Source organism: Dermochelys coriacea, chromosome 10 (assembly GCF_009764565.3).
Source record: "Dermochelys coriacea isolate rDerCor1 chromosome 10, rDerCor1.pri.v4, whole genome shotgun sequence".
NCBI classification, from domain to species: domain Eukaryota; kingdom Metazoa; phylum Chordata; order Testudines; family Dermochelyidae; genus Dermochelys; species Dermochelys coriacea.
The window spans coordinates 57,557,201-57,580,587 of NC_050077.1; the positions used below are offsets into that span (position 1 = coordinate 57,557,201).

The window sequence follows — 23,387 nt, forward strand, 5'->3', positions numbered from 1 at the left end:
ACTGGAAAATGAAGGCAGCAGTGTCACTGAAGCTTTGCACAAAGGAGGGTAGCTGTTTAAATAGGACTCTAGGGTGAACATCTCAAGTATTTTCCACTTGTGACATGGAGTGCAGTTGATGGGTTCCCCGTCAGAGGTGGTTTTTATTCCTTTATAAGGAAGTGGCAGCCATAGCAGCTTATCCTCCATTACAGCACTGTTATCTCATGTGAGATAAGGGAGTTAGGGGAGATTGGCAGTCATTTACTCTGGGTTAAATGCAGCCTCTCCTCAACAGGTATGATGGTTGAGGGTGCACTGTCCCTGCAATCTCTCCCCAGTCTCTCTCCCTTGGTACTCTTTCCAAGAGAGAAGCCTCTATCTGCACTTCTCCTAGAGCTGAACTCCACAGTTCACACCACTTTAGACTGAATCACCAGGTTAAGTTCCCACTTGTAACGGGTGAGTGGTGCTTTCTCTGTTATACTCCTTTGCAGTCCCTCACGAGTGCACCCCTGGTGACAGGTTCTGCTGCCTTCACCTCTCTGGGTGCAACCCCACCCTGTTGTATCACTCAGCCCCCCAGCTTCTAACCATGTTGTACCAGGCACCTGCAAGACATTTCCTTCTGGAAGCCTGTGATCAGCAGCTGATTAACATAACTCACAACAGCTCCTTCCAAACAGCACACTGTGTATTCACCCAAGGATATATAGTAAGCAGATAAAAGGGTTAACACTACAGAGGGTCTTGCTTAAACTTGGAGACAAGGGATAAGCTTTAGGCGAGCCTATAATACCTCAGTGTACTCTGGGGGTCCTCTGTCTTGACTGACTGCTCCTGCTGCAATCTCTGCCTCTCTCTGTCAGTTTTCTCTACACACACATTTCCTCTCCGGGCAGGGAGTTTTAAGGTTTGCTGTCATTTTTGATCTTAGGACCTCTGGCCTGGGAAAAATAGGCCTGTGACCTGGCTTGAGCCAGGTGGTCACTTCCCAGTAATAGCCCATCCAATGTTCTCTAGCCTAAAGGACTCTTGGAATTCTTTGCCCAGAGATATCTGATCTCTAGTCACAGCTTTGTTTCCTGCTTGTCCTTCATAATCACCTTTAATTCAAGCTTTAAGTTTTAATTCAACTCTGTCTAATCAGACAGCATACAGTCAATCAGGTAAACTGCGATGCCTATGGTCCTGATGATAAATGATACAGCTATCTCCCTCATTCTCCACAACAAATCTAAAGTTAACAGTATGAAGGGCTTTTGTACTAGCAATGCACTAACCTCCCTGAGCATGACACTAAAAATGACAGGAAATGAAAATATGTATATTAATAAGACAAATACATATATGCAATCTTAATGGAAAGGAATCTTATTGTCACTTAAATGAAATGCATCTATTCATTGTTTTTATATGTAAGTTAATGCCCATTTAGATGATCCATCTACCATTCCTCCTCTGAACAACTGTCTTATTACTGCTGTCCCTGTGTCATGTCCAGAAAAAGTCTGTTAGCTCCTCAGGGCAGGCATCTTGCTTTTACATGTTTTGGGAAGTACAGTTAAAGTAATCAGAAATACTATATATTGCTAGACAATTTCTAAAAATACACTCTGATCACTATGTACCCAGTTCTGCAACTCTTTTACATATTTAATAGCGCAACTCTTCATCCTACAAGTAGACCCTTTGTAAGTATGCAGTGGTCCCCTATATAAAGGATACATATTATTTATTTCAGTATTCAACAAAAGACATGCAGAGGTTTAAATGACATTATAAGACATATTTTAGTCTAAATGCATGTAATCAGAATTGAAATGAGATTACCGTCTACAATATGGCAATATCTTTATTAACAGTGGATCATTATTATGTTCTCCTTTTTCTTTTCTCTGTTAGCTGGGATATAGGGGAGTGGTCTGAATGCAGTAAAACATGTGGCCTTGGTATGCAGCACCGACAAGTCCTGTGCCGACAAGTGTATGCCAATCGTACTCTGATGGTTCAGCAATACCGATGCCATTACTTGGAGAAGCCAGAAACAACCAGCACATGCCAGCTGAAGATTTGCAGTGAATGGCAAATTCAGACAGAGTGGACCTCGGTAAATGGAAAAGAGTGGTTCATTTGGAGTATGAAACCTCAGGGGAGCCACGGTGGAGTGGAACATTCCTCCAGAGATCTTTACTCAGATGTGTTTTGGATTACATTTGGCTTTGATTAAAAACCACAGAGGGGAAAGTGGGAAAGCTTTCAAAATAGGTAGTAGGTGAGCTTAGACAATTTAAACAAGCCATGTGGTTATGACCAATTAAAACTTGTTGTTTAGGACCAGAGAGAATAGAGAAAAGGGACAGGGTAGACATACACTTAGTTAATTAAAATATCATTTGGAGTGCTTTGCAAGGTCAGTTGTATTTATCTGTGTTTTTAGCGAGGGAAGACTTGAGAAAGGCTTGTTTTATAGTTCAGGGCATATGTTATTATCCAGGGTTTGATTCTATGTAGGGTTCATTATTGTCTGTTTTGGTGGTAAGAAGCAGTACCTGGTTAAGGTTGTTTGTTTTTATTTTTATTCAGTTGTATTTTGAATAATATTTAAATGCAAAGGCACCTAGAGGCTTGTTTTGTTTTTTTAAATAATATGAAGCAAAGTAAAAAAATATTATAAATCAAATACTGCTTTAGTAATTTTAGTTGATGATATGAAATGGCAATCAAAATAAAATTTGGTGATTGATTTATTCTCCTGCTCCCCCTTCCCCTTTGGCATCAGGAGGAAAGGATCTACTGTAACGAGAAAGGCATTTAAGTTTGGGAGCTCTGTGGTTTAAATAGAGCATTTATTGTGTTAGCTTAGCTTTTCACTTTGGAGACAGCTCCCTGATTTTAAAAATGCATCTTAAGCAATTTAGTGCAGTGCCTTTTTTCCCAACACAGAAACATAAATGACAGATACTTTGATCAGATTCTGGTTAGAAAAGATGGCACTCCTGATGTAATGAAGCTTCCGGACAGTGTGACCTAGTGGAAAGAGTACTGGACTGGAACTCAGAAGATCCTAATTCCATTCCTGGGTCTGTTCCCAGACTGCTGGGTGACCTTGGGCAAGCCACTTCATCTCTCTGTGCCTCCAGAAGATGGGGATCATGATACTGATCTTTGTAAAGTGCTTCGATTTCTATGGATGAAAAGAGCTATGTAAAAGCTGGGTGTTATCATTATCATCATTATTGGTGTTACTCTAGTACATTACTGACTTGTTTCACAAACCTAACCTGGATTTCTGCAAGTTATCTTGGAGTCAGGGATTGGAGAAATAGACGCAATCCTACATAAGCAATGCTCTTACTGCTAGATACTTTCATGGCTTTCATGCTTAGATAGGAAAGTGAGGAGCATGTCCCTATGGGAAAAATGAATGTTCCAATTGCTGGCACTAATCATTTGCAGACATGTGTATAATCATTAAATTTAAAAACAACAACGTATGTTAAGAGAATGTTAAGGCTGCAAAGTTAAGCACTCAGAAATTAGTAAATGCCAAATATAAGGCTGCCTGTGCAACCTTAATTTGTACCCCTTGCGTGTATGTGTTATCATGCAGCTTAATTACATGGTCACATAGTGTTTGATGATAGAGCGATAGGAGCACTGGCAGGACAAGGTCCTATCCAGGTGTTAAGTTTTGGGGCTCAACAGGCAGTGGAGTTCCTTAGGCAGGACTCCTTATCTTCCTCTTTTTGCCCTGATGATCTGAGCTGCATACATCGCCAGGCAGAGATGTTGCTGGCTGCTGTATGGAGCCAGAGAAGAGCAAGGAAGTGGTGTCTTCCCCCCACTTTCAGTTGAGGATCAGGAGCAGATATGCTCCTTTGAGTTACTCTTTGCTTTATCTTCTGCCCAGGACTGCAGCTCAAAAGCGTGCAGAGTATGTGGAAGCCTTGAGACAACCTTTCTGGACCTCAGAGGGCTAGTTTCTGAGCATTGTAACAAAGCTTCCCAGTGCAGCAGAACCACACCAGTCCCAATGTGATTAGGTTCTTTATGTTCATGGCAGTGTTTGGCCCTATATTTTTAATTTTTATCTTTCCAAATTCACCTACGTGATGCATTGGAATGAGACCCACATCTATAGAACTACTGAAATATCTCCCCTGAACAACTAGTGTTTCTTCAGCTCATGTAGATTTTTGCACATATGGGATTGCAGGTAAATGGATAGATGATCTCCAGCTAGACCTGGACTGTAGTTGCTAGGTCTTGAATGTAGTGCTGACGCAAAGTCTGTTTCATTACAGTGTTCGGTGCCATGTGGAGTGGGGCAGAGGATCCGAGATGTAAAGTGTGTCAGCAATCTTGGAGACATTGTTGATGACGAGGAATGTAATATGAAGCTACGGCCAAATGACATTGAAAACTGTGACATGGGGCCCTGTGCTAAGAGCTGGTTCCTCACGGAGTGGAGTGACAGGGTAAGACTTTACACGGTTTTCTTGTAACTGTCCCATTCACTGTTTTGAGACATAAGCATTGAGTAATTTAGCCTAAGTGCAACAGAATATAAAATATCAATCATAAAATATACTTGTGCTTTTACTGAATTGCTTTAATCTATAACATAGGCAGGTGCAGATAAAGAAAAGATAAACTGGTTCCTGAGCTTGTTTTAGGTTCAAAAAGTGATAAAAAGGACAAGAGTGTGGGCTGAGGTCCCAAAGTCTGGATTTGGAATCTGATCTGAATCTAGATTTCCCTAAAGACTGGGTGTGTTCAGATTTATTTGTTTTGCTTTGGTTAGGCTTGAGTCCCTAAGTTTGGATCCGGATACTGCCCAAATGTTCTTCTGGGTAGGGAGGTTTCAGATTTGGTGTTCTGGTTTGAGCCCATTCAATAAAAAGATTAGCTGGCCCCTAGAAAACCATAGAAATGACTCCTTGGAGCTCCAGAAAGGTTCTCTCAAAGTTTCCACGTCTTAGGGAAGCTGGATGTATGTTTTGTTCCAATGATGCACACGCAGGATCAGACTGCTGTCAACAGAGAGATGCTGATTTACACCATCTGATGATCTAGCCTAGGGAATTTGTTTAATAGTTGTAATATACATTTATTTCATTAAGACTTACAGGATAGGCAAGGCTAACACCTACAAAATATTTTAGTCCCTCTTATGGGTCGCATAGCAGATCTTATTCATACACAAGTCAAACTCCAGTGTTTATTGTGTAGGCCTCATCCTTGCATACCTTACTCTGTTGGCCAATCCTTACACACAGGCAGATAATCACATTCAGAGGAAATACCTGTAAGACTTTATGTATACTCCTCAGGGATATTCAATCCACTGTGACACTTTGCGGTCCAACAGTTCTGGTTCAGAGGTCATGTCGAGTGCTGACCAGCCTGCTTTGCCTGAGGTGACATGGGAGTGTACTGAGTGAACTTAGCGGAGCCACCAGGATCTTCTCATTTCTCTCTGTGATGATGTGTTCTGGCAGTGTAGTAACATGAATGCAAACATTGCAGAGTCTAGTGTGTCATGCTACAAATTTTAATCCCATGATAGGAGCATTTTATGATTCTCTATGACTCAGTCTGATGACATAGAAGCTTTCCAGGTCTTCAAAGTTCAGTACTCCTTAAATTTTAGAAATTTTCTAGTAGAGAGTAAGAAGAGGTGCTCAATTAAAACTAACTCCTGAGTCACGTCTTCAAAGCATCATTGGAAAAAATTATCAGAATCTTACTAGGATCTAAATGACAAAACTCAGGCTGAGCGTTCCTTTTCAAATAGATTTGCTGAGAGAGAATCTTAGTGCTTCAATGGAATATTATAGAAGTCATCGTTTGAAAGCAATATTATTTACTAGTCCCTCCACCGACTAATTAACTGCCGTTGGAATAAAAGGGACCCAATGCAATTAACTTTTGAGGCATATTTTTGTGGGGGAGAATGTCTCATTGCATCTTAGAACATTTAAACTTTTAGAGGAAGTTGCAAGTCACTCAGGATAATGTTAATGTACATTCTTACGTGGACTAACCCAGAAGTTAACAGCTAAGGTATATCCTACTGCTGTATTGTAAACCACAAAGTGCCTTTCTATATTTGTTTTTGTAGTGTGTAGAGCTGGATTCCTTGTAAAATGTTATTCAAGTGATATTTTATGTGTGGGAAAGGAAAAAGACAGTTTATCCTCAAAGATAGAAAAGCTTAACTAGCCCTTTGAGAACATGCTGGGCCAGATCCTCAGCTGGTTTAACTTGCTATAGCTGCATTGACTTCAATGAAGCGTATCTTTACCAGCTGGGAGTCTAACTCTCTATTTTTTCTTCTCCAAGCCTGACACTTTCATTTCTGCTAAATTAAAAATGTGACTTTTTTAATAGCTGAGAATGTTTATTTTCAAAAATTAAAATAAATAAAAACAGTTTGCATGCTGGGAGAAAGCTTTTGAATCTAGAATCGTGTTTTTAAATTTTAATGTATATATTTATGTATGTTAAGTGAGAGCCTAGAGATGAAATATCTTATGTTGAAAACTTTATTTTTTTTCTACTGTGACTGTTTTAAAGTTGGATTATAAATAATGGGGTTGTTACCTTTTTAGTGTATGGAAGTAAGTGAACTAATTAATTATTTACAAATGTTTGCTACTGTGGTTGGCATAATTTAGCAGCAACTCTGCCTGCAGTGCATTTAGTTAGATATGTGAAAAGAATAAAAGGAAATGAATTCTTCTCTACATGAATATAAAAAAAAATACAGGCCAAAATTTTCAAATTGGATCCTTAGACACCTGCATAAGATATTCAAAGGTGCTGAACAGTAGCAACTCCTGTTGAAATCAATGGGAGCTCTGTGTGCTCTGCAAATCTGTCCCTTTGACCAAAAATTTTATTTTTGCATGTCAAATACTACTTTAGCATTCAGCAGCCTCTTTCCCCTTTGATTGGTTGTGTTTCTGTTTAAGGGCATTTAGGTGAACAGTTTTAAATGATATGGAAACTCCCAGATTTGCAGGCTTTGTATCTTTAACTCTAATATCCTAAAGCAACTTTAAAAAAAAAATTTTAAGCCAAACCACAATTCAGCAATAAGTGTAGATCAGCAATGGGTGACCCACAAATAGTTCAGATAAGCAGCCAAAAGTTCAGAGGCTAAAATAAAGCTTATTTAAATCTCCTGAGTCTGCAAAAAGTGGTAGAAATCTCACAAGAACAGACCTTCTTTATGAGATTTATTACATGTCTACCTCCACTCCCAGCTGGAAATACCACAGAACAGTCTTTCTCATTGTATTGTGGCCCTTGTGGCTGGAAACCATAAGTGAAAGGACTTATAAGCTTTCACAACTTTGGAACCTTAAAATGGTTCCGTTCAAATGTGTTTACAGCAGTAGGTGAAGATTTGGTCCTTATTTTTCTGAACAAGTTTTGCAGTTACTTAGTGTATATGGATGTATATTCACCATATGAAAAGATAAGGTGGCCAAGGTAATCTTTTATTGGAGCAACTTCTCTGGGTATTAACATCTCTGCTTTCAATTCCTGTATGCATTGGTCCTCAATACAGCTCAGTCATTATTGTCTGCTACAGTGGGAGGGGTTCAATACCTAAGCAAAAATTACATTTACAAGGAGCTAGATGCCTGAGAGAGAGAGAAACCGAAGTCTTTGGGGACTGGGGCTTGACTGTCCAGCCAGGGCTGGAGCAGGAGGCAGATTGCAAAGAGGGAATGAGCCTGGATAACTAAGGAAATATAGCCTAGACAAACCTACTATAGTGCAGGTACATAACAGTTGGAAAATTGTACTTGGAGAATTGTTATCAATGGTTCACAATCAAGCTGCAAGGGCATATTGAGTGGGGTCCCGCAGGGATCTGTCCTGGGTCTGGTTCTATTTGATAGCGTTGTAAGTGATTTGGACAATGGCATAGAGTTGCAAGCTCTTTGGAGGACAGGGTTAGAATTCAAAATGATTTGACAAACTGGAGAAATGGTCTGACGTAAACAGGATGGAATTCAATAAGGACAAATTCAAAGAACTACACTTAGGAAGGAATAATCAACTGTACAAAAACAAAATGGAAAATGACTGCCTAGGAAGGAGAACTGCAAAAAAGATCTGGGGATTATAGTGGTTCACAAAATAAATAGGAGTCAACAGTGTAACACTGTTGCCAAAAAAACACACACACACAAAACCCCCCCATCATTCTGGATGGATTAGCAGGAGTGTTGTAAGCAAGATATGAGAAGTGACTCTACTCAGCACTGATAAGGCTTCAAATGGAGTATTGTGTCCAGTTCTGGGTACCACATCTGGAGAAAGATGTGGACAAATTGGAGTAAGTCCAGAGGAAAGCAACCAAAATTATTAAAGGTCTAAAAAACATGGCCTATGAGGAAAGATGGGGGGAAATGGAGAGTCTGAAGAAGAGAAGACTGTGGGGGAACATGAATCTTCAAGTACATAAAAGGTTGTTATGAAGAGGAGAATGATACATATTTCTTCATAACCACTAAGGACAGGAAAAGAAATAATGGGCTTAAATTGCAGCAAGGAAGATTTATGTTAGGAAAAACTTCCTCAGTGTAAGGGTACTTAAGCACTGGATTGAGGAATCTCTGTCATTCGAGGTTTTTAGGAAAAGGTGTTTCCCAAACTTTTTTGGCCACGGAACACTTTTTAGCCTATTCCAGAACACTTATAATATTATTTTGTAGTCGTTTGGTTTTCAAATAAAAAATTGCGTTATTTATGCTCAAATATATTTTATTTTATAAAACAAAGCAAAAATACAAATTTAAAATAATTTGAACTAACAATTTCTAACTGGAAAGTGCGTATAAAGTAGTACAAAAATCAAGTGCAAGAGTCAGAATTAAATTATAGATTCTTTCACAGAACATCTATTCACATTGTGCGGAACACAGTTTGGGAAACGCTTTAGACAAACACCATCATGGATGGTCCAGATAACACTTGTCCTGCTTCAATTCAGGGGACTGAACTAAATAGCCTATCGAGATCCCTTCCAGTCCTACATTTCTATGTTTCTATGATTTGTTGAAGTAACAGGAAATTTTGGGGGTAGGACAAAATTTAAATAACTCATCATTATGCTTTTTTAAAAAGATTTTTGTGTCCTTAATACCATACATGTTTATAATTTGAGTCACTCTGACTGGAAGTTGCTGTAGATGGTGTAGATTTCTTATGGTGTACTTAACACGCTCAAAAGAACCATCATGAACAGTTTGTTTGGAATGGAAGGCAGAGTGATGTTGTGGTGATTAGAGCACACCAGAGCATTGCCTTTCCCTTTCCAAATGAGGGAATAATCCCATGGCACCAGTCGTCAGGTAGTTTCTCATAAATCCATATTTTGTTGATAATGTGGGTCAGCCCTCCCAAAATGGAATCCTCACCATGCTGAATTAGCTCTGCAGCTATACTGCAAATACCGGCATCATGGCCGTTCTTGAGTTTACAGACTGTGCTTCAAACCTCCTCGACCATATCAGCCCTCCAGCTGCATACATTTGATCCAACAATAGCTGGATGGAGAAGTCCTCCTGAACAGCCTCACACATGCTGAAGGGATGTCATGGCTTCCAATCTCACCCACCTCAGCCATAATATAGAGCAGGCCACAACATTGATGGAGAACTGGGCTCTGGTGATCTGAAGGGTGCACTCTGTGATCCATGAACAGGAGAATTAATGAAAAATTGTATTAAATTATATACCTAATTGAGATGCGGGTTCAGTAATGGTCACAGCCCTAATGACATGCTGTAATGTATATTTCTAAAAATTTACTCATCGTCTATAGTATGAACTATTCAAGAACACACTAATAGAAATTAATTACCATTAGAAATTCTGCCTTAATAATAGAATTATACAACAGACCATAAAATGAGCTACCCAGCTAAGAGTGTTAGCTATTATAGTACTGAGCATATTGGCAGCTACTGTTACCTTCAGTCACTGCACTAACACTGAGTTATTGCTTGGTAAAATGCTTTTGTATACCCAGGGTCTGAAAGGCGCTATATAAAACCAAGTTCTGATTCCCTCCTAGAACAAGCCATCTTGCTCCAAGCGATCTCCCTGAAGCAAATCTTTGAAGAGTAAAGCGAGACACGGTTCTCTGTAGTGCTGCTTCTGTTATAATCTAACACTATATGTAAACTAAGCTTGAATTGATGTAGTGACATGCTGTCTAATAACCACCATTAAGCAACCTCCGTTAAGCAAAGAAACTAGAGAGAGGCTGCATATCAAATCAAGGAGACTCATAATAGACAATTTCCAAACCACAAAAAAATCAGAGCATTACCTTAATAGTTATTTCTAGAAACATTGACAGAATCCTGTGTATGCGCTTATGTAGAATCTTACGGACTTTGGGATTTATATACATTGCATATGCAAAGCTTATAGTTTGCATGACCACAGTGTGGATCACATGGTGTATCTTCTTCTGTATATGGTAGTCAGACCTTCCAGACTCATCCTCTCAAAAAATAAACCAATCAACCACAAGTTTAGAGAGTGACATGATCCAGTAAATACTTAAAGAATTTAAAGTTAGGTGTCAGATACCTGACTCTGATATCTACTAAGCTCCAATTGAAACACACGGAGATATTTATTTCAGTGTGAAAAGTGAGAGCAGTAGTAGGTAAAAGACCAAATATTGTTCCCATTGAAGTCAACAGGAGCAGGATTGGGCCCAAAACATTTAACAAGAACTTCATCTATTTCTATTTGTCATACTACATTCATTGTTTCTTTTTCTATGAAAAAAAAATTGACTGGCTATATAACTCTCCAAATTCCAAAGGCTGTCTTTACATTATCTGTGATTTTTTTCACTTACAGAAAAGCTCAGTAAAACTTGGGGAATTTACTATCATGAGTTTGCACAAACACATTTGCTTAGGTCTTCCCAAGTCTCTTTTGCAATGAATCTGACAGCTCAAAATCAGGGTCGCCATTTCAGATTTTGGTTGGGGGGGAGGGCTTTAACCATGATTCATGAGACTACTTAGGCATTGAAAACTCTAGTTTTTTGGCAGATAACTTATCGATTAGCTGACAGGAACCCTGTATCTAATTCCTTTATAAAAGAAAGAAAATTAAATAAATATTAGACCCACTCAGCTCTAATAACCACATGTTTTGACATCTTGTGGCAAGTTGCTTAAGGGACACTAATCATTTCTGTTGCCCTTCTTTGTACCTTTTCCAAATCCAGTATATTTTTTTGAGATGGGGTGATCAAATGTGCACACACTATTCAATATGTTGGTGTACTGTGGATTTATATAGAGGCAATATAATATTTTTCTCTTATTATCTATCCCTTTCCTAATGATTTCCAATATTCTGTTAGCTTTTTTAATTGCCACTGCACATTGAGCAGCTGTTTTCAGAGAACTATCCACAATGACTCCAATATGTCTTTCTTGAGTGGTTTCAGAGTAGCAGCCGTGTTAGTCTGTATTTGCAAAAGCTCACAAAAGCTTATTCTCAAATAAATTTGTTAGTCTCTAACGTGCCACAAGTCCTCCTTTTCTTTTCTTTAGTGGTAACAGCTAATTTAGACTCCATCATTTTGTATAGTTGGGATTATATTTTGCCAAGTGCATTACTTTGCATTTATCAACACTGAATTTCTTCTGCCATTGTGTTGCTCAGTCACCCAGTTTTGTGAGATCCCTTTGTAACTCTTTGCAGTCTGCTTTGGACTTAATTATCTTGAGTAATTTTGTATCATCTGCAATTTTTTTCACATCACTGTGTACCCCTTTTTCCAGATCATTTATGAATATGTTGAATAGGACTGGTCCCAGTACAGACCCCTGAGGGACACCACAATTTACCTCTCTCCATTCTCACCCTTTATTCCTACCCTTTGTTTCCAATCTTTTAACTGAAGTGCCTGGCAGTGCATTCTGAGCTGTAGCTCACGAAAGCTTATGCTCTAATTAATTTTTTAGTCTCTAAGGTGCCACAAGTACTCCTTTTCTTTTTGAGGATCATCTAAGGATCCTTAATCTATTTTAATGATAAGCTTTTGTTATCTTAATCACCCTACCTTTGTTTATAAACAAACTCCCTGCCTCAAAGGCTATGCTGCTCCCAGCTTTGGAACTCATCCCATATCACCCTCAAGCTGTTGCAGTTAAGAGCTCCATCTGGGGCTAGGGTGAGTAGACCTCCCCTGTGAAACTCGAGGGGGGGGGCTAGAGCTCTCCCCTGCCCCCCCCCAATGGTGCCCCTGCTCAAAATAATACTGTGTTAAAACTGCAAAGTTTCACCACATTTGGATTCAAATTCATAAATCAATCTAGGCCAGGGTGTAAGGTTGGTGACCCTTACCAAACATATCAACAAAACTAGGTTGACAGAAATTAGATGAGATCCATGTGGCCTGGAAATGTTGTTGCTAATGGTCCATATGGCTCTGATCTATAGTTCAGTTTACTGGAGAATGAGAAGCAGGGAATGCACACTCTCCTCTTTTACTACGGTGCGAAAATCACCCGTGTTCTCTGTCAACTGACTGATGTGCTCAATTGTTGTTCCTCGTTACCATATTTTTGTTTGTTCATTTGTTTCTCATTTTATATTTAGTACATATTTACAAGGGAGAGCTTTTAAAATGTTAATGATATTTGGAAGCCAAAATAAAAGCTGGAAAGAAAACAGCATTGTGCATTAGGGAACAGCAAAGCAAGACTAGCTTTGAATCTCAACTATGCTACAATAAAATGAAATAATAATACTTACCTTACGTCTCCCATTGGAGGGATTCTAGGGTGCTTCACATACACTAATGATGTAAACCTCATTTAATAGATGAGGAAATGGAGGCACACAAGAACAGGTATATTGGTTCAGACCAGTGGTCTGTCTAGCCCAGTATGCTGTTTCTGATGATGGCCAATACCAGATGCTTCAGAAGGAATGAACAGAACAGGTCAGTTATTGAGTGATTCATCCCCTATTGTCTAGTTCCAGCTTTTGGCAGTCAGCGGTTTAGGGACACCTGGAGCATAGATTGCATCCCTGACCATCTTGGCTAATAGCAATTAATGGACCTATCTTTCATGAATTTATCTAATTTTTTTTTAAACCCAGTTATACTTTTGGCCTTCACAACATCCTCTGGCAATGAGTTCCACAGGTTAACTGTGGATTTTTTGTAGGGAAGTACTTCCATAGACAACCTTAAGGTTTCAAAAGCGCTGAGCATCTGACTTCCAGGGGTTTGCAGGTGCTCAGAACAACTGAAGTTCAGAAGATAAGTTTTATGCACAGGGTGACAATGTGAGCCTATAACAAAGCTGGAAAAAGAACTCAGGACACTTGAATCCCAGTTCTGTGCCTTATAATCAAAAGACCATACTTTTAGTTATGAAAGTTAAATGCCATAAATAAATAGTATGTGTCAACAATTGAAAAATTAGGTTGAGAAAGTGCAATGACATATCCTCAAGCCTCAGTGGCAGAACTGAGGGCAGGTCTACACTACAGGCTTAAGTCGACCCAAGTTACGCATTTCCAGCTATGTGAATAACGTAGTTCAGGTCGACTTACTGTTGTGTCTACACCACCCTGAGTCAACAGGAGAAACTCTCCCATTGACTTAACTTATGCTTCTCATTCCGGTGGAGTACCACAGTCAATGGGAGAGTAATCTGCGGTCAATTTAGCGGGTCTTCACTAGACCCGCTAAATTGACCCCTAGTGGATCGATCGCCACAGCATCTATCCACGGTGAGTGTAGACATGCCCTGAGATAAGGAGAAGATGTATGAAATGTTGTAGTAGCTATGTTGATCCCAGGATATTAGAGAGAGAAGGGGGGGGTGAGGCAATATCTTTTATTGGACCAATCTCTGTCAGTAAGAGAGACAAGCTTTCAAGCTTACACAGAGCTCTTCTTCACGTCTGGGAAATGTATTCAGAGTGTCACTGCTAAATACAAGATGGAACAGATTGTTTAGCATAACTAGTTAACACATATTTCAAGGGACCACTCAAGGCGAAGTGTTTGGTTAACAGCTTTCCAGTCGTGGGGTGGGAAAGGAAAAAAAATCCCTCCCAATGACAGCATTGCTGCCTGCCTCAAGTTTCTACAAGACAATGGACAACATGCAGATATTCTCCTGACCCCAAATACATTGCCAAACTCATCCATTTTATCCCCACCCATAACAATTTTATATTCAACAACAAACACTTTTTCCAAACCCTGGGAAAAGCCATGGGTATTAGGATGGTTCCCCAGGTTTCAGAGTAGCAGCCGTGTTAGTCTGTATTCGCAAAAAGAAAAGGAGTACTTGTGGCACCTTAGAGACTAACAAATTTCTTAGAGCATAAGCTTTCGTGAGCTACAGCTCACTTCAGATGGTTCCCCAGTATGCCAACCTCGTCATGGGCCACCTTGTAGAAGAATTTCTGGATAAATGCACCAAGAAACAAATGATATACCTGAGTTACATTAATGATATTTTCATCCTCTGGACAGACAACCAAAACTCCATCATAGATTTCCACACAACTTCAACAACCACCACCCATCAATTAAACTCTCTCTAGAATGCTCCCACATCAACATCAACTTCCTTGACAGCACATTCAGCTTCAACAGTGAAGCCCGACAGACAACTGTATACAAGAAACCCACAGATTGCCGCACCTACCTTCACAGATCCAGTAACCACTCCAAAATACACCAAGATATCTGTTATCTACAGCCTGGAACTAAGGCGCCAGAGACTATGGTCTGAGGACAAAGTCCGGGATATACACCTTAACACACTTAAAACCATCTTCACAAAACAAGGACCCGCCACCAGAAAATTAAATTGCATCATGAAACAAGCCACACAAAATATCCCAAGAGAATCTGCTTCAATATAGAAATAAAACGCGGTCTGACAGCACATTCTTAGTTGTCACCTACCACCCCATACTGGAACCCATACAGGGTATCATTAAACAATTTCAACCCATACTCAGTGGGGACCAAAAGAGTATGGAATAGATCTTTCCTGAATCTTCTTTTCGGGCCTTTAAACAACCCCCAAACTTCTCCAAGCTCATCAGCAGAAGCCAGCTTCCCACAGACTAGGACACACCAACTCAAAGCAGTGTCAGTCCCTGCCAGAACAACAGATGCAAAATCTGTGGACATGTCTTCATTGCTATGATGATCAATACCCCCCACAACACACCTTTCAAGATCCATGGACTCCTACTCCTGTGTATCACAACATGTGGTGTACCTCATCCAGTGCACTAAATGCCCGAGTAACAACTGTGTGGGTGAAATGAGACAATCCTTACACTCTCGAATGAACTCACATAGAAAAATGATAAAAGACAAAAACACCATATCACTGTGAGGGAACACTTTTCAAAAAGCGATCACTCTATATCTGATGTCTCAGTGTTCATCCTCAAACACCTTCAAAAGATTAACCTGGGATGAATTAAATTCATTACTTTTCCAGACACTAAAAATCATGGATTAAATAGAGACACTGGATTTATGTATGCAGTGTTGTTGTAGCCGTGTCAGTCCCAGGATATCACAGAGACAAGATGGGTGAGGTAATATCTTTTATTGGACCAACTTCTGCTGGTAAGAGAGACAAGCTTATTCAGCGTAAGCTCAAACATTTGTCTCTTTCACCAACCAAAGTTGGTTCAATAAAAGATATTACCTCATCTACTTTGTCACATTGGGTTTATGGCTTATTACAACAATCAATAACCCACTTACACACACACACACACCCAGTTTCCTCACACAGCTGTTACTGGAGAGGGTTTAACTGGCTACTTCATCCACCCTGTCTTTCTAATAAGGAAAAGATAATGGTGAAAAATTTCTAAAGTACCTGAGTCTCATTTTCAAAAGCAACTAACTCACCTATAAGCCTAAATTCCAACTGGACTTAGATGCTTTTGAAAATGTTATCCCTTGAGCTTTCTGTTTATATATTGTTTTATACGCAGTTTTAGTGCTATCTGCTGCTTTTAAAATTCTGTGTCAATTTCAGATGATTTATACCCTTACCAGGATTATTCCTGTTAATACTGAATTCTTACTGGTTTTGAACATTCAAAGCCTTGAGATGGCTGGCTGGAGTTCCACCATAAAATTAGGCCTATCCACTGCAGTTTACTGCTCTGTTACCTGGCACAAATCTCATCTTCAATAGGCTAGCTGACTTATATTTCAGTGAAACTGTTTCCTGTTTTTAGTGTCATATATTTTGACAGTACATTCTTCATCACTTCAGAAATTTACCCTAGGAATTCCAGGTGGCCTTTAGAAATCAATATACAATATAACCTTCCAAATTGTTAAATTATTCTGAAATGCCTACAGTTCTGATATTGAAGGCTGCCAAATTGTCCTCCCAAAGCTGACTCTAAAAAGGAGGTGGAAGAGGTGGTTGCTTAGAGCAGCGGAATGTTCAGGGACTGTTTGTATGGGTGACTGGTTTGGTACACTAGATTAGCTAGCTTGCCAGAAGCAATAGAAACCCTAGTTAACCCTATCCAGGAGCGGATTTACCATGAAACAAACCGCAGTAGCATGGGGCCCCCAATGACAGGGGGCCCCCCAAAATGCAGGACAAATGTCTGACAACCTGCCTGTGAGTCCTGGCCGGCGGCGCAGCAGGGCTCAGGCAGGCAGGCTGCCTGCATGCCATGGCCGGTGGCTCCATGCCACTCCCAGAAGTGGCCGGCTGCTGGCATGTCTCTGTGCGCCCCCAGTGCAGGAGGGAGGCGGCTCTGCATGCTGCCCCTGCCCCGGACAGCGCATGGAGACCTGCCACCCCCCTCCCACCAAGGGGTGCACAGAGACATGCCAGCAGCAGCTCAGCAGGGCTAAAGCGGCTTCCTTCCTGCTCTACCTCCCTCCCTCTGCGCCGCTTCGCTCCCAGAAGCAGCGAGCATGTCCCTGTGGCCTCTGGGGGTGGGGTGTCTCCGTGCGCTTCCCCTGCCCCAAGCGCCAACTCCGCAGTTCCCATTGGCCAGGAACTGCAGCCAATGGGAGCTACAGGGGTGGTGCCTACAGGCAGCGGTGCGTGGAGACCCCCTGCTCTCCCCTCCTAGGAGCTGCTGCTGGAGAGGTGTGTATGCCGGTCACTTTGGGAGCCGCGCTGCCTGAGATAAGTGCCTCCCCCTTGCCCCAGCCTTCAGCCTACACCCACACCCAAACTTCCTCCCAGAGCCCGCACCCCTCCTGCACCCCTCCCACACCCCAACCCCCCACCCCAGCCCAGAGCCCACACCCAGCACCCAAATTTCCTCCCAGAGCCCACCCTCCACACCCACTGCCCCAATTAAGGTACCTCACTTTATTTTCATTTACTTCCCATTATTTATAATATAGGAGGAGGATGAAGAAAAAAAGAATGCAAAATGGAGAGGAGATAAGAGAGAATGTTCTTTTTCTTGGCTGGGTCCTGTGGGGGAGGCCCCAAAAATGAAGCTCCACACAGGGCCCTGTGACATTCCCCTGGTGTTATCTGGACCAGTGATCTGCTAGGTCACTACAATCCTTGACTCTGGAAGCCAGCCTTACCCTGCTTTGCTGTGAGAACCCCCACTCCTGGGTTGTTCACGCACAGCCTCTGGCATGTTAACTGCTCCTTGGATTGTGCAACCAAATGACACTAGCCAATATCTCTGGTCCCAGACACAACCCTAGGAACTTCCATCTTGCAGTGTCCAGTTATGCCCACTGGATGCTGCAAGCTATGAGTTCGTCACTTTAACAAAGAAATTGATATGCACCAGGCTTGTTATCCCAAGGGGAGTTTCTGACACACTTCAAACCAAATGCACTGCTTCGGGTATAATAAACAAACAAATGTATTAACTACAAAGATAGATTTTAAGTGATTATAAGTCAAAGCACAACAAGTTGGATTTGGTCAAATGAAATAAAAGCAAAACCCATTCTAAGCTGATCTTAACACTTTCAGTGCCCTTACAAACTTAGATGCTTCCCACCTCAGGCTGGCTGGTTGCCCTTCAGCCGGCTCTCCCCTTTGATCAGCGCTTCAGTCACTTGGTGGTGATATATGGAGATGGAGATGGAAGAGAGAGGAAGAGCATGGCAACATCTCTTCCTTTTATCATGTCCTTTCTTCCCTCTTGGCTTTGCCCCTCTCCTCCTTCAGAGTCCCAAACTGACCAAAGGAACAGGAGGTGACTGACTCTATCCAACAGATCCTTTGTTGCTGCCTCGGCCAGTGTCCTTTGTTCCTGTGAGGATGGGCTGGGTTTGTCCCATACAAGCCTTGATGACGTGTGAACTGCCCCTCTGCTCTTGGAGAGTTTTTGCCTGGGCTTGTTGTAAGCCATGAGGACACATTTTCAGCCTCATAACTAGATACATGAAATTAAAACTTACAACATTACTATAATAACGATTACTATAACATTACCATAACAACAATGCTCAGTGTATCATGAGCCTTCCGAAGACACTCGACATGACAAACTTTGCATTGAATACCACACAATCATAGTATAAGGATGAACATGGAGGTGCAGGGTATTCCCCTGAGATACAGAACATCACAGACCCCACTAACTCTAAATCCACCACTGCCTGTATCCCATGGTGCATTATGATTAACAATGATTGTTTCTAAAGGTGGACATATAAAATAGAATCCTCCTGGTCCTGATGGAGTAATGGGTAAGGAAGGCCTGGGGAGAGCCATGGAAAGTTCAGCAGTTCCACCTCACAGGAGATCATGCAAATGTGTTTTTTTCTTCCAAGTTTTAAGTAAAACTCCGTCAAAGTGTCAAGTTTCCCCTCATTTTGTGTTGAAACCCTATAAGGGCACCAATTTTGCACTGCTTCAGTGCAAAGCCATAACTCAGTATTTAGCTTGCAATGAAACACAAAACCAGTCTAATTGCAAAGGACATGTTGATAGAAGTGTGGCCAATGCCTAAAGATGCCTTTATTCCTCCTCCAGTTTGTTTCCCTTTCGCATGATGCAGTTGCTTCAGATTTCCTAAAAACGTGACTGCCAAAAACAAATTGGTTTGTTTATAAGCAATCAGGCACTCATTGGTCAATATTATATTTGCAGACATTAATATAAAACCAGACATTTTATTACTGGAAACTATACATAGAGATTAGAATTACAATAAAACAAGCTCATATTTTATCACAGAACACTGAAGCTAAGTACAATAGCGCATCAGATTTCACAAGCAATACTAAAAATGTTTCCCCCTTCAAGGATTTACATACATTTTTAGGAGTCCAACTCTCACCAAGGTTCAGACTCTGAGGGGGGGATCTAATTGTTCACATCACTAACTGTGGTAGTGCAATTCACTGTGTTGTGACTTGGTACAGTCTCTGGTCATACGTAATTCCTTTTGCTATCCTATTATTGCTCTTCCACCACTAGTGTATTTCTAGCCATCACCCTACTTCTAAACATCTCACACACTTTTCCCTTGGTTTAAGAAACTTAGCCCTGGTCTACACTGGGGGTGATGGTGGGGGTCGACCTAAGATACGCAACTTCAGCTATATGAATAGCATAGCTGAAGTTGGCGTATCTTAGGTCGACTTACCTGGCCATGAGGACGGTGGCGAGTCAACCGCTGCCACTCCCCTGTCGACTCCGCTTCCACCTCTCGCGAGCTGGAGTTCCGGAGTCAACAGGGAGCACATTCGGGGACCGATCACTACCCGCCGATCCAGGTAGTGAAGACCTTCCCTTAATGGCTAGTAGCCTCTGCCTTCCAGTACAGAAACCAGTCTGAAGGAAAATCTTCATTGGCATCTCTCTGGAGAGGTCCTGTGTCAGCTACTCCCCTTGTTCTGTTGTATCAAGGCAAGAGAAGGTTAAGCAATTACTTGACATAATAAAACTCCCTGTTGTTGGGAGCAGGGGCATAGATAGCTCTTGGATCTGAAAGATAATGAGCATGTATTAGGACAATAGAGGTTAGAGCAGTCACTTTAAATAAAAATAAATACACCTACCAGGTAATACAAAAATAAAGTGGGAAATAAGCTGAATGTATAGAATATTTAGTGCATTTTTACTATTCATTTGGGAAAGATTTGGCTGGTTCACTATTTTAATATAACTACCAATTAACCAGTAATTCTACAAAGTTTCTAGTGGTTCTGCTGCATTAGCAGCACTGAATAATTTTCCTATTTGTTTAGTCCGAGTGGTTTAAATATACTTAGTATCTCAGACAAATAGGAACCGACCATTTCTATTTGGGACACTTATGACCAGATTTTCAAAAGAAATCAGCATTGCTCCCAGTACACTGATTTCCTTTGAAAATCTGGCCTTTATTTGGGTGCCTAAATGGGAATTGGGCTCTCTTGAAAATTTGTCCCTTCACCTATTGTCAGTAGAACACATATACCTTGGAGTATATTTCAAAAGCACTAGTGTCCAATTTTCACATAGTTTAGATGGAATGCAGGTGAATGATTTTTGTAACTTTTTTATAAATAGATATTCATTTTATTTTTGTGGCCCTCCTGTAGTACATAAATTAGGGAGGATTTGCACAACCTTCTAAATACTGTAGGAAATAATGTGTGGGATAGGGATAGGGTCTGGAGAAGGGGTATCAGCAGAAATTGGCAAGTTTTACCAATGCTTTACTAGAAAACATGTTACTTGTTTCTTTGGGGTTTTTTTAAACTTCAGTTAAGGCTAAAAATTGTGGCCTAAAACCACATGAAATGAGTGGGGAGAGGGGGCTTAGTTTAGCTCCTCGTAGACAAATGTCTACACTGCTATTGTCACTTACCTGGAAGCCATGTTGACTGTCTCAGTTTAGAATAAGAATTGGAGACTGAATTATCAATGTAACTCCAGGTTGGCACATCAATGTGTGGAAGCTTGCACAATCACAGTCTACCTGTTCTACCTATCCTGTGAATAAACACAGAAATTCAGGCCTGCTGCTCCCAGAGGAAGTGATGCCAGGTCAGACATCAGTTTTACCTAGAGGTCATTCTGACTTTCACAAACACTGGTATCAATTTTTTTTTAAGAAGGTAGGGAATAAAAGGGTCTTCAAGCAGAACTGATGAGGGAGGGAGTTTGGGAAGAAAAGAAACAGCACGCCTCTGAATATCAGGGTGGGTGTCACCCAAACTTGTATTTTGTGGGACTACAAAGTAACATAACCTATGTGTGTAATCTGTAAGAATTGGAAGGGAAAGCATGGCTTTATCCAAATACTCCCTCTCTGTACCTTTGGGTAGAGCCCTGCGTGGGACTATTTTTTCATTCCGCTCCCATCCACTCCTGCTATTATGGCAGCAGGTCTTGTGGAACTGTGGGATCCCAGTCCTGCTGCAGGGCTCTACACTAGTCCTGTTCTGGGCTGTACCTTTGAGCTCTTGGGAGCCTGGCTTTCACATAGGAGGTTTTTACTTGTGAAAAAAACAACATGGAAAACCAAAAACTAAAATAAGAAACATTTGGGTTTTACATTTGCTGCTCAGATCCTTTGTGGGTAGCTAATCTGTAGTAAAATCTCACAGCACAGAGTGGGATAGCTCGATACCTTCTCATTTGGTATTTCCTTTGTTATTTGAGACATTAATCTAGCTCAGACATAATCATTTAGAACAGAAGACTATGGAGAATTTCTGGAAGACTTCACAGACTAAGCTTGTTCCCAATTCTGTTTTGTTTGGGAAGCAGAAAAGTAAATTAGATTGTCAAATGGAAATTACTTAGAAATGAGGAAATTGTTTGCAAGATAACCCTGCTCCTGCTTCCCTGCCCCTCCCCTCACTGTCTATTTCACTATACCTTCCTAGGGTGTAATATGCTGAGTGGATACAAGACATATTCCCACTTAGAGAGACAAGGTGGGTGAGGTAATACATTTTATTGGACTAATTTCGGTTTGTGAGAGAGACAAGCTTTCGAGCTTACACTGAAGAAGCTTGCCTCTCTCACTAACAGAAGTTGGTCCAATAAAATATATTACCTCACTCACCTTATTTCTCTAATATCCATTAAGACATGAATACAGCAACACTGCACATTCCTGCTTAGTTGGTTTGAAATACAATTATTTATGGGGCTCAGTTAAACACTTACGTATTGAGAACTATGTAGGTCATAGTATTAAATAGGAGACCAGCATATATTTTAACCCTTAAAGGCAGTACTTAATTTGTGCCAAGGCTGAGCCCCAGCACCTCTAAGCTTGGCAATTCATAGCTCCAACATCGCTGGCCTTGCCACTTCAGTTATGAAAGTAAAAAATTGCTTGAGCCCTGGCACCTTTTTTGTTACAAAGTAAGCAGTGTTTAAAGAACCCATGTAAATTACATACAAAATTAGCAAAAAGAAAAGGAGTACTTGTGGCACCTTAGAGACTAACAAATTTATTAGAGCATAAGCTTTCGTGAGCTACAGCTCACTTCATCGGTAGCTCACGAAAGCTTATGCTCTAATAAATTTGTTAGTCTCTAAGGTGCCACAAGTACTCCTTTTCTTTTTGCGAATACAGACTAACACGGCTGCTACTCTGAAACCTGTGATACAAAATTAGCTATCAGATTTGTTTGAAAAGCATGATTCTTGTACACATCAATATACTGCCAATTAATAATAATAGAGCAGAGAGGCATACTGGGGAGACCAATATGAGAGCTGTGTACAGCAACATGACCATTTTAATCAATCGGTTTAGTAGCTGAGGTCTGGTTTTAGATTGTGTCACAAAGAGACTGAGATTTATATCTGTTACTTGCAGGCATCATTTAGAAGAGACTGAATTATTTTTATTTTTCAGATTCAGGAGGAAATTTGGGACACAGGTCTTAATTCAGAAAAATACTTAAGCATGTGTTTAAATCCTGAATTTTCAACCACTCCAAAATTATATTTTGATTAGTAATTAGTATTAACAATAGTAGTAGTATTCAATTAGTATTATTTGTAACAGTTAACTCACTCTACCTTCTTCAAGGTCCCAATTCAGCAAAGCACTTGTATGCTTAAATCAGGTATTTGCTTAAGTGCTTTCTGAAAGGTGCTGGCTGGATGACAGCGGAAAGTAAATTACTGGTGTTAATCCATGGAACAGTTACAAAAGCAGTATGTTTCCCACATTACCCTACTAATATGCATCAGGATGGTGAGGAGGTAATTTGTTTTCCATTGCCCATTCAATCCTTGGCCTCTCTTGAGAAGACCAACAGGAAAGGCAGCTAGTGCCAGTTGTGATTGTTTTTTTGTAATGTGGACAGCTGGAACTAGGCAGAGATCACCAGCTCAATAAATCACTAGCCCCACAGATTACCAGCGCTGTAA

The 23,387-nt window shown here is 40.7% G+C and overlaps 1 protein-coding gene across 4 annotated transcripts in view; it reads left to right on the plus strand.

Annotated features, from left to right (window-relative positions):
* THSD4 (thrombospondin type 1 domain containing 4) overlaps positions 1–23,387 on the plus strand; it is a 600,466-nt gene that overhangs the window by 546,930 nt on the left and 30,149 nt on the right. For all 4 annotated transcript variants that reach the window (XM_043493644.1, XM_038420562.2, XM_043493645.1 and 1 more), the window contains 2 exons: positions 1,885–2,089; positions 4,287–4,460. In XM_043493644.1, the coding sequence (XP_043349579.1) occupies positions 1,885–2,089; positions 4,287–4,460 (379 nt within the window). The remainder of the gene's footprint in view (positions 1–1,884; positions 2,090–4,286; positions 4,461–23,387) is intronic.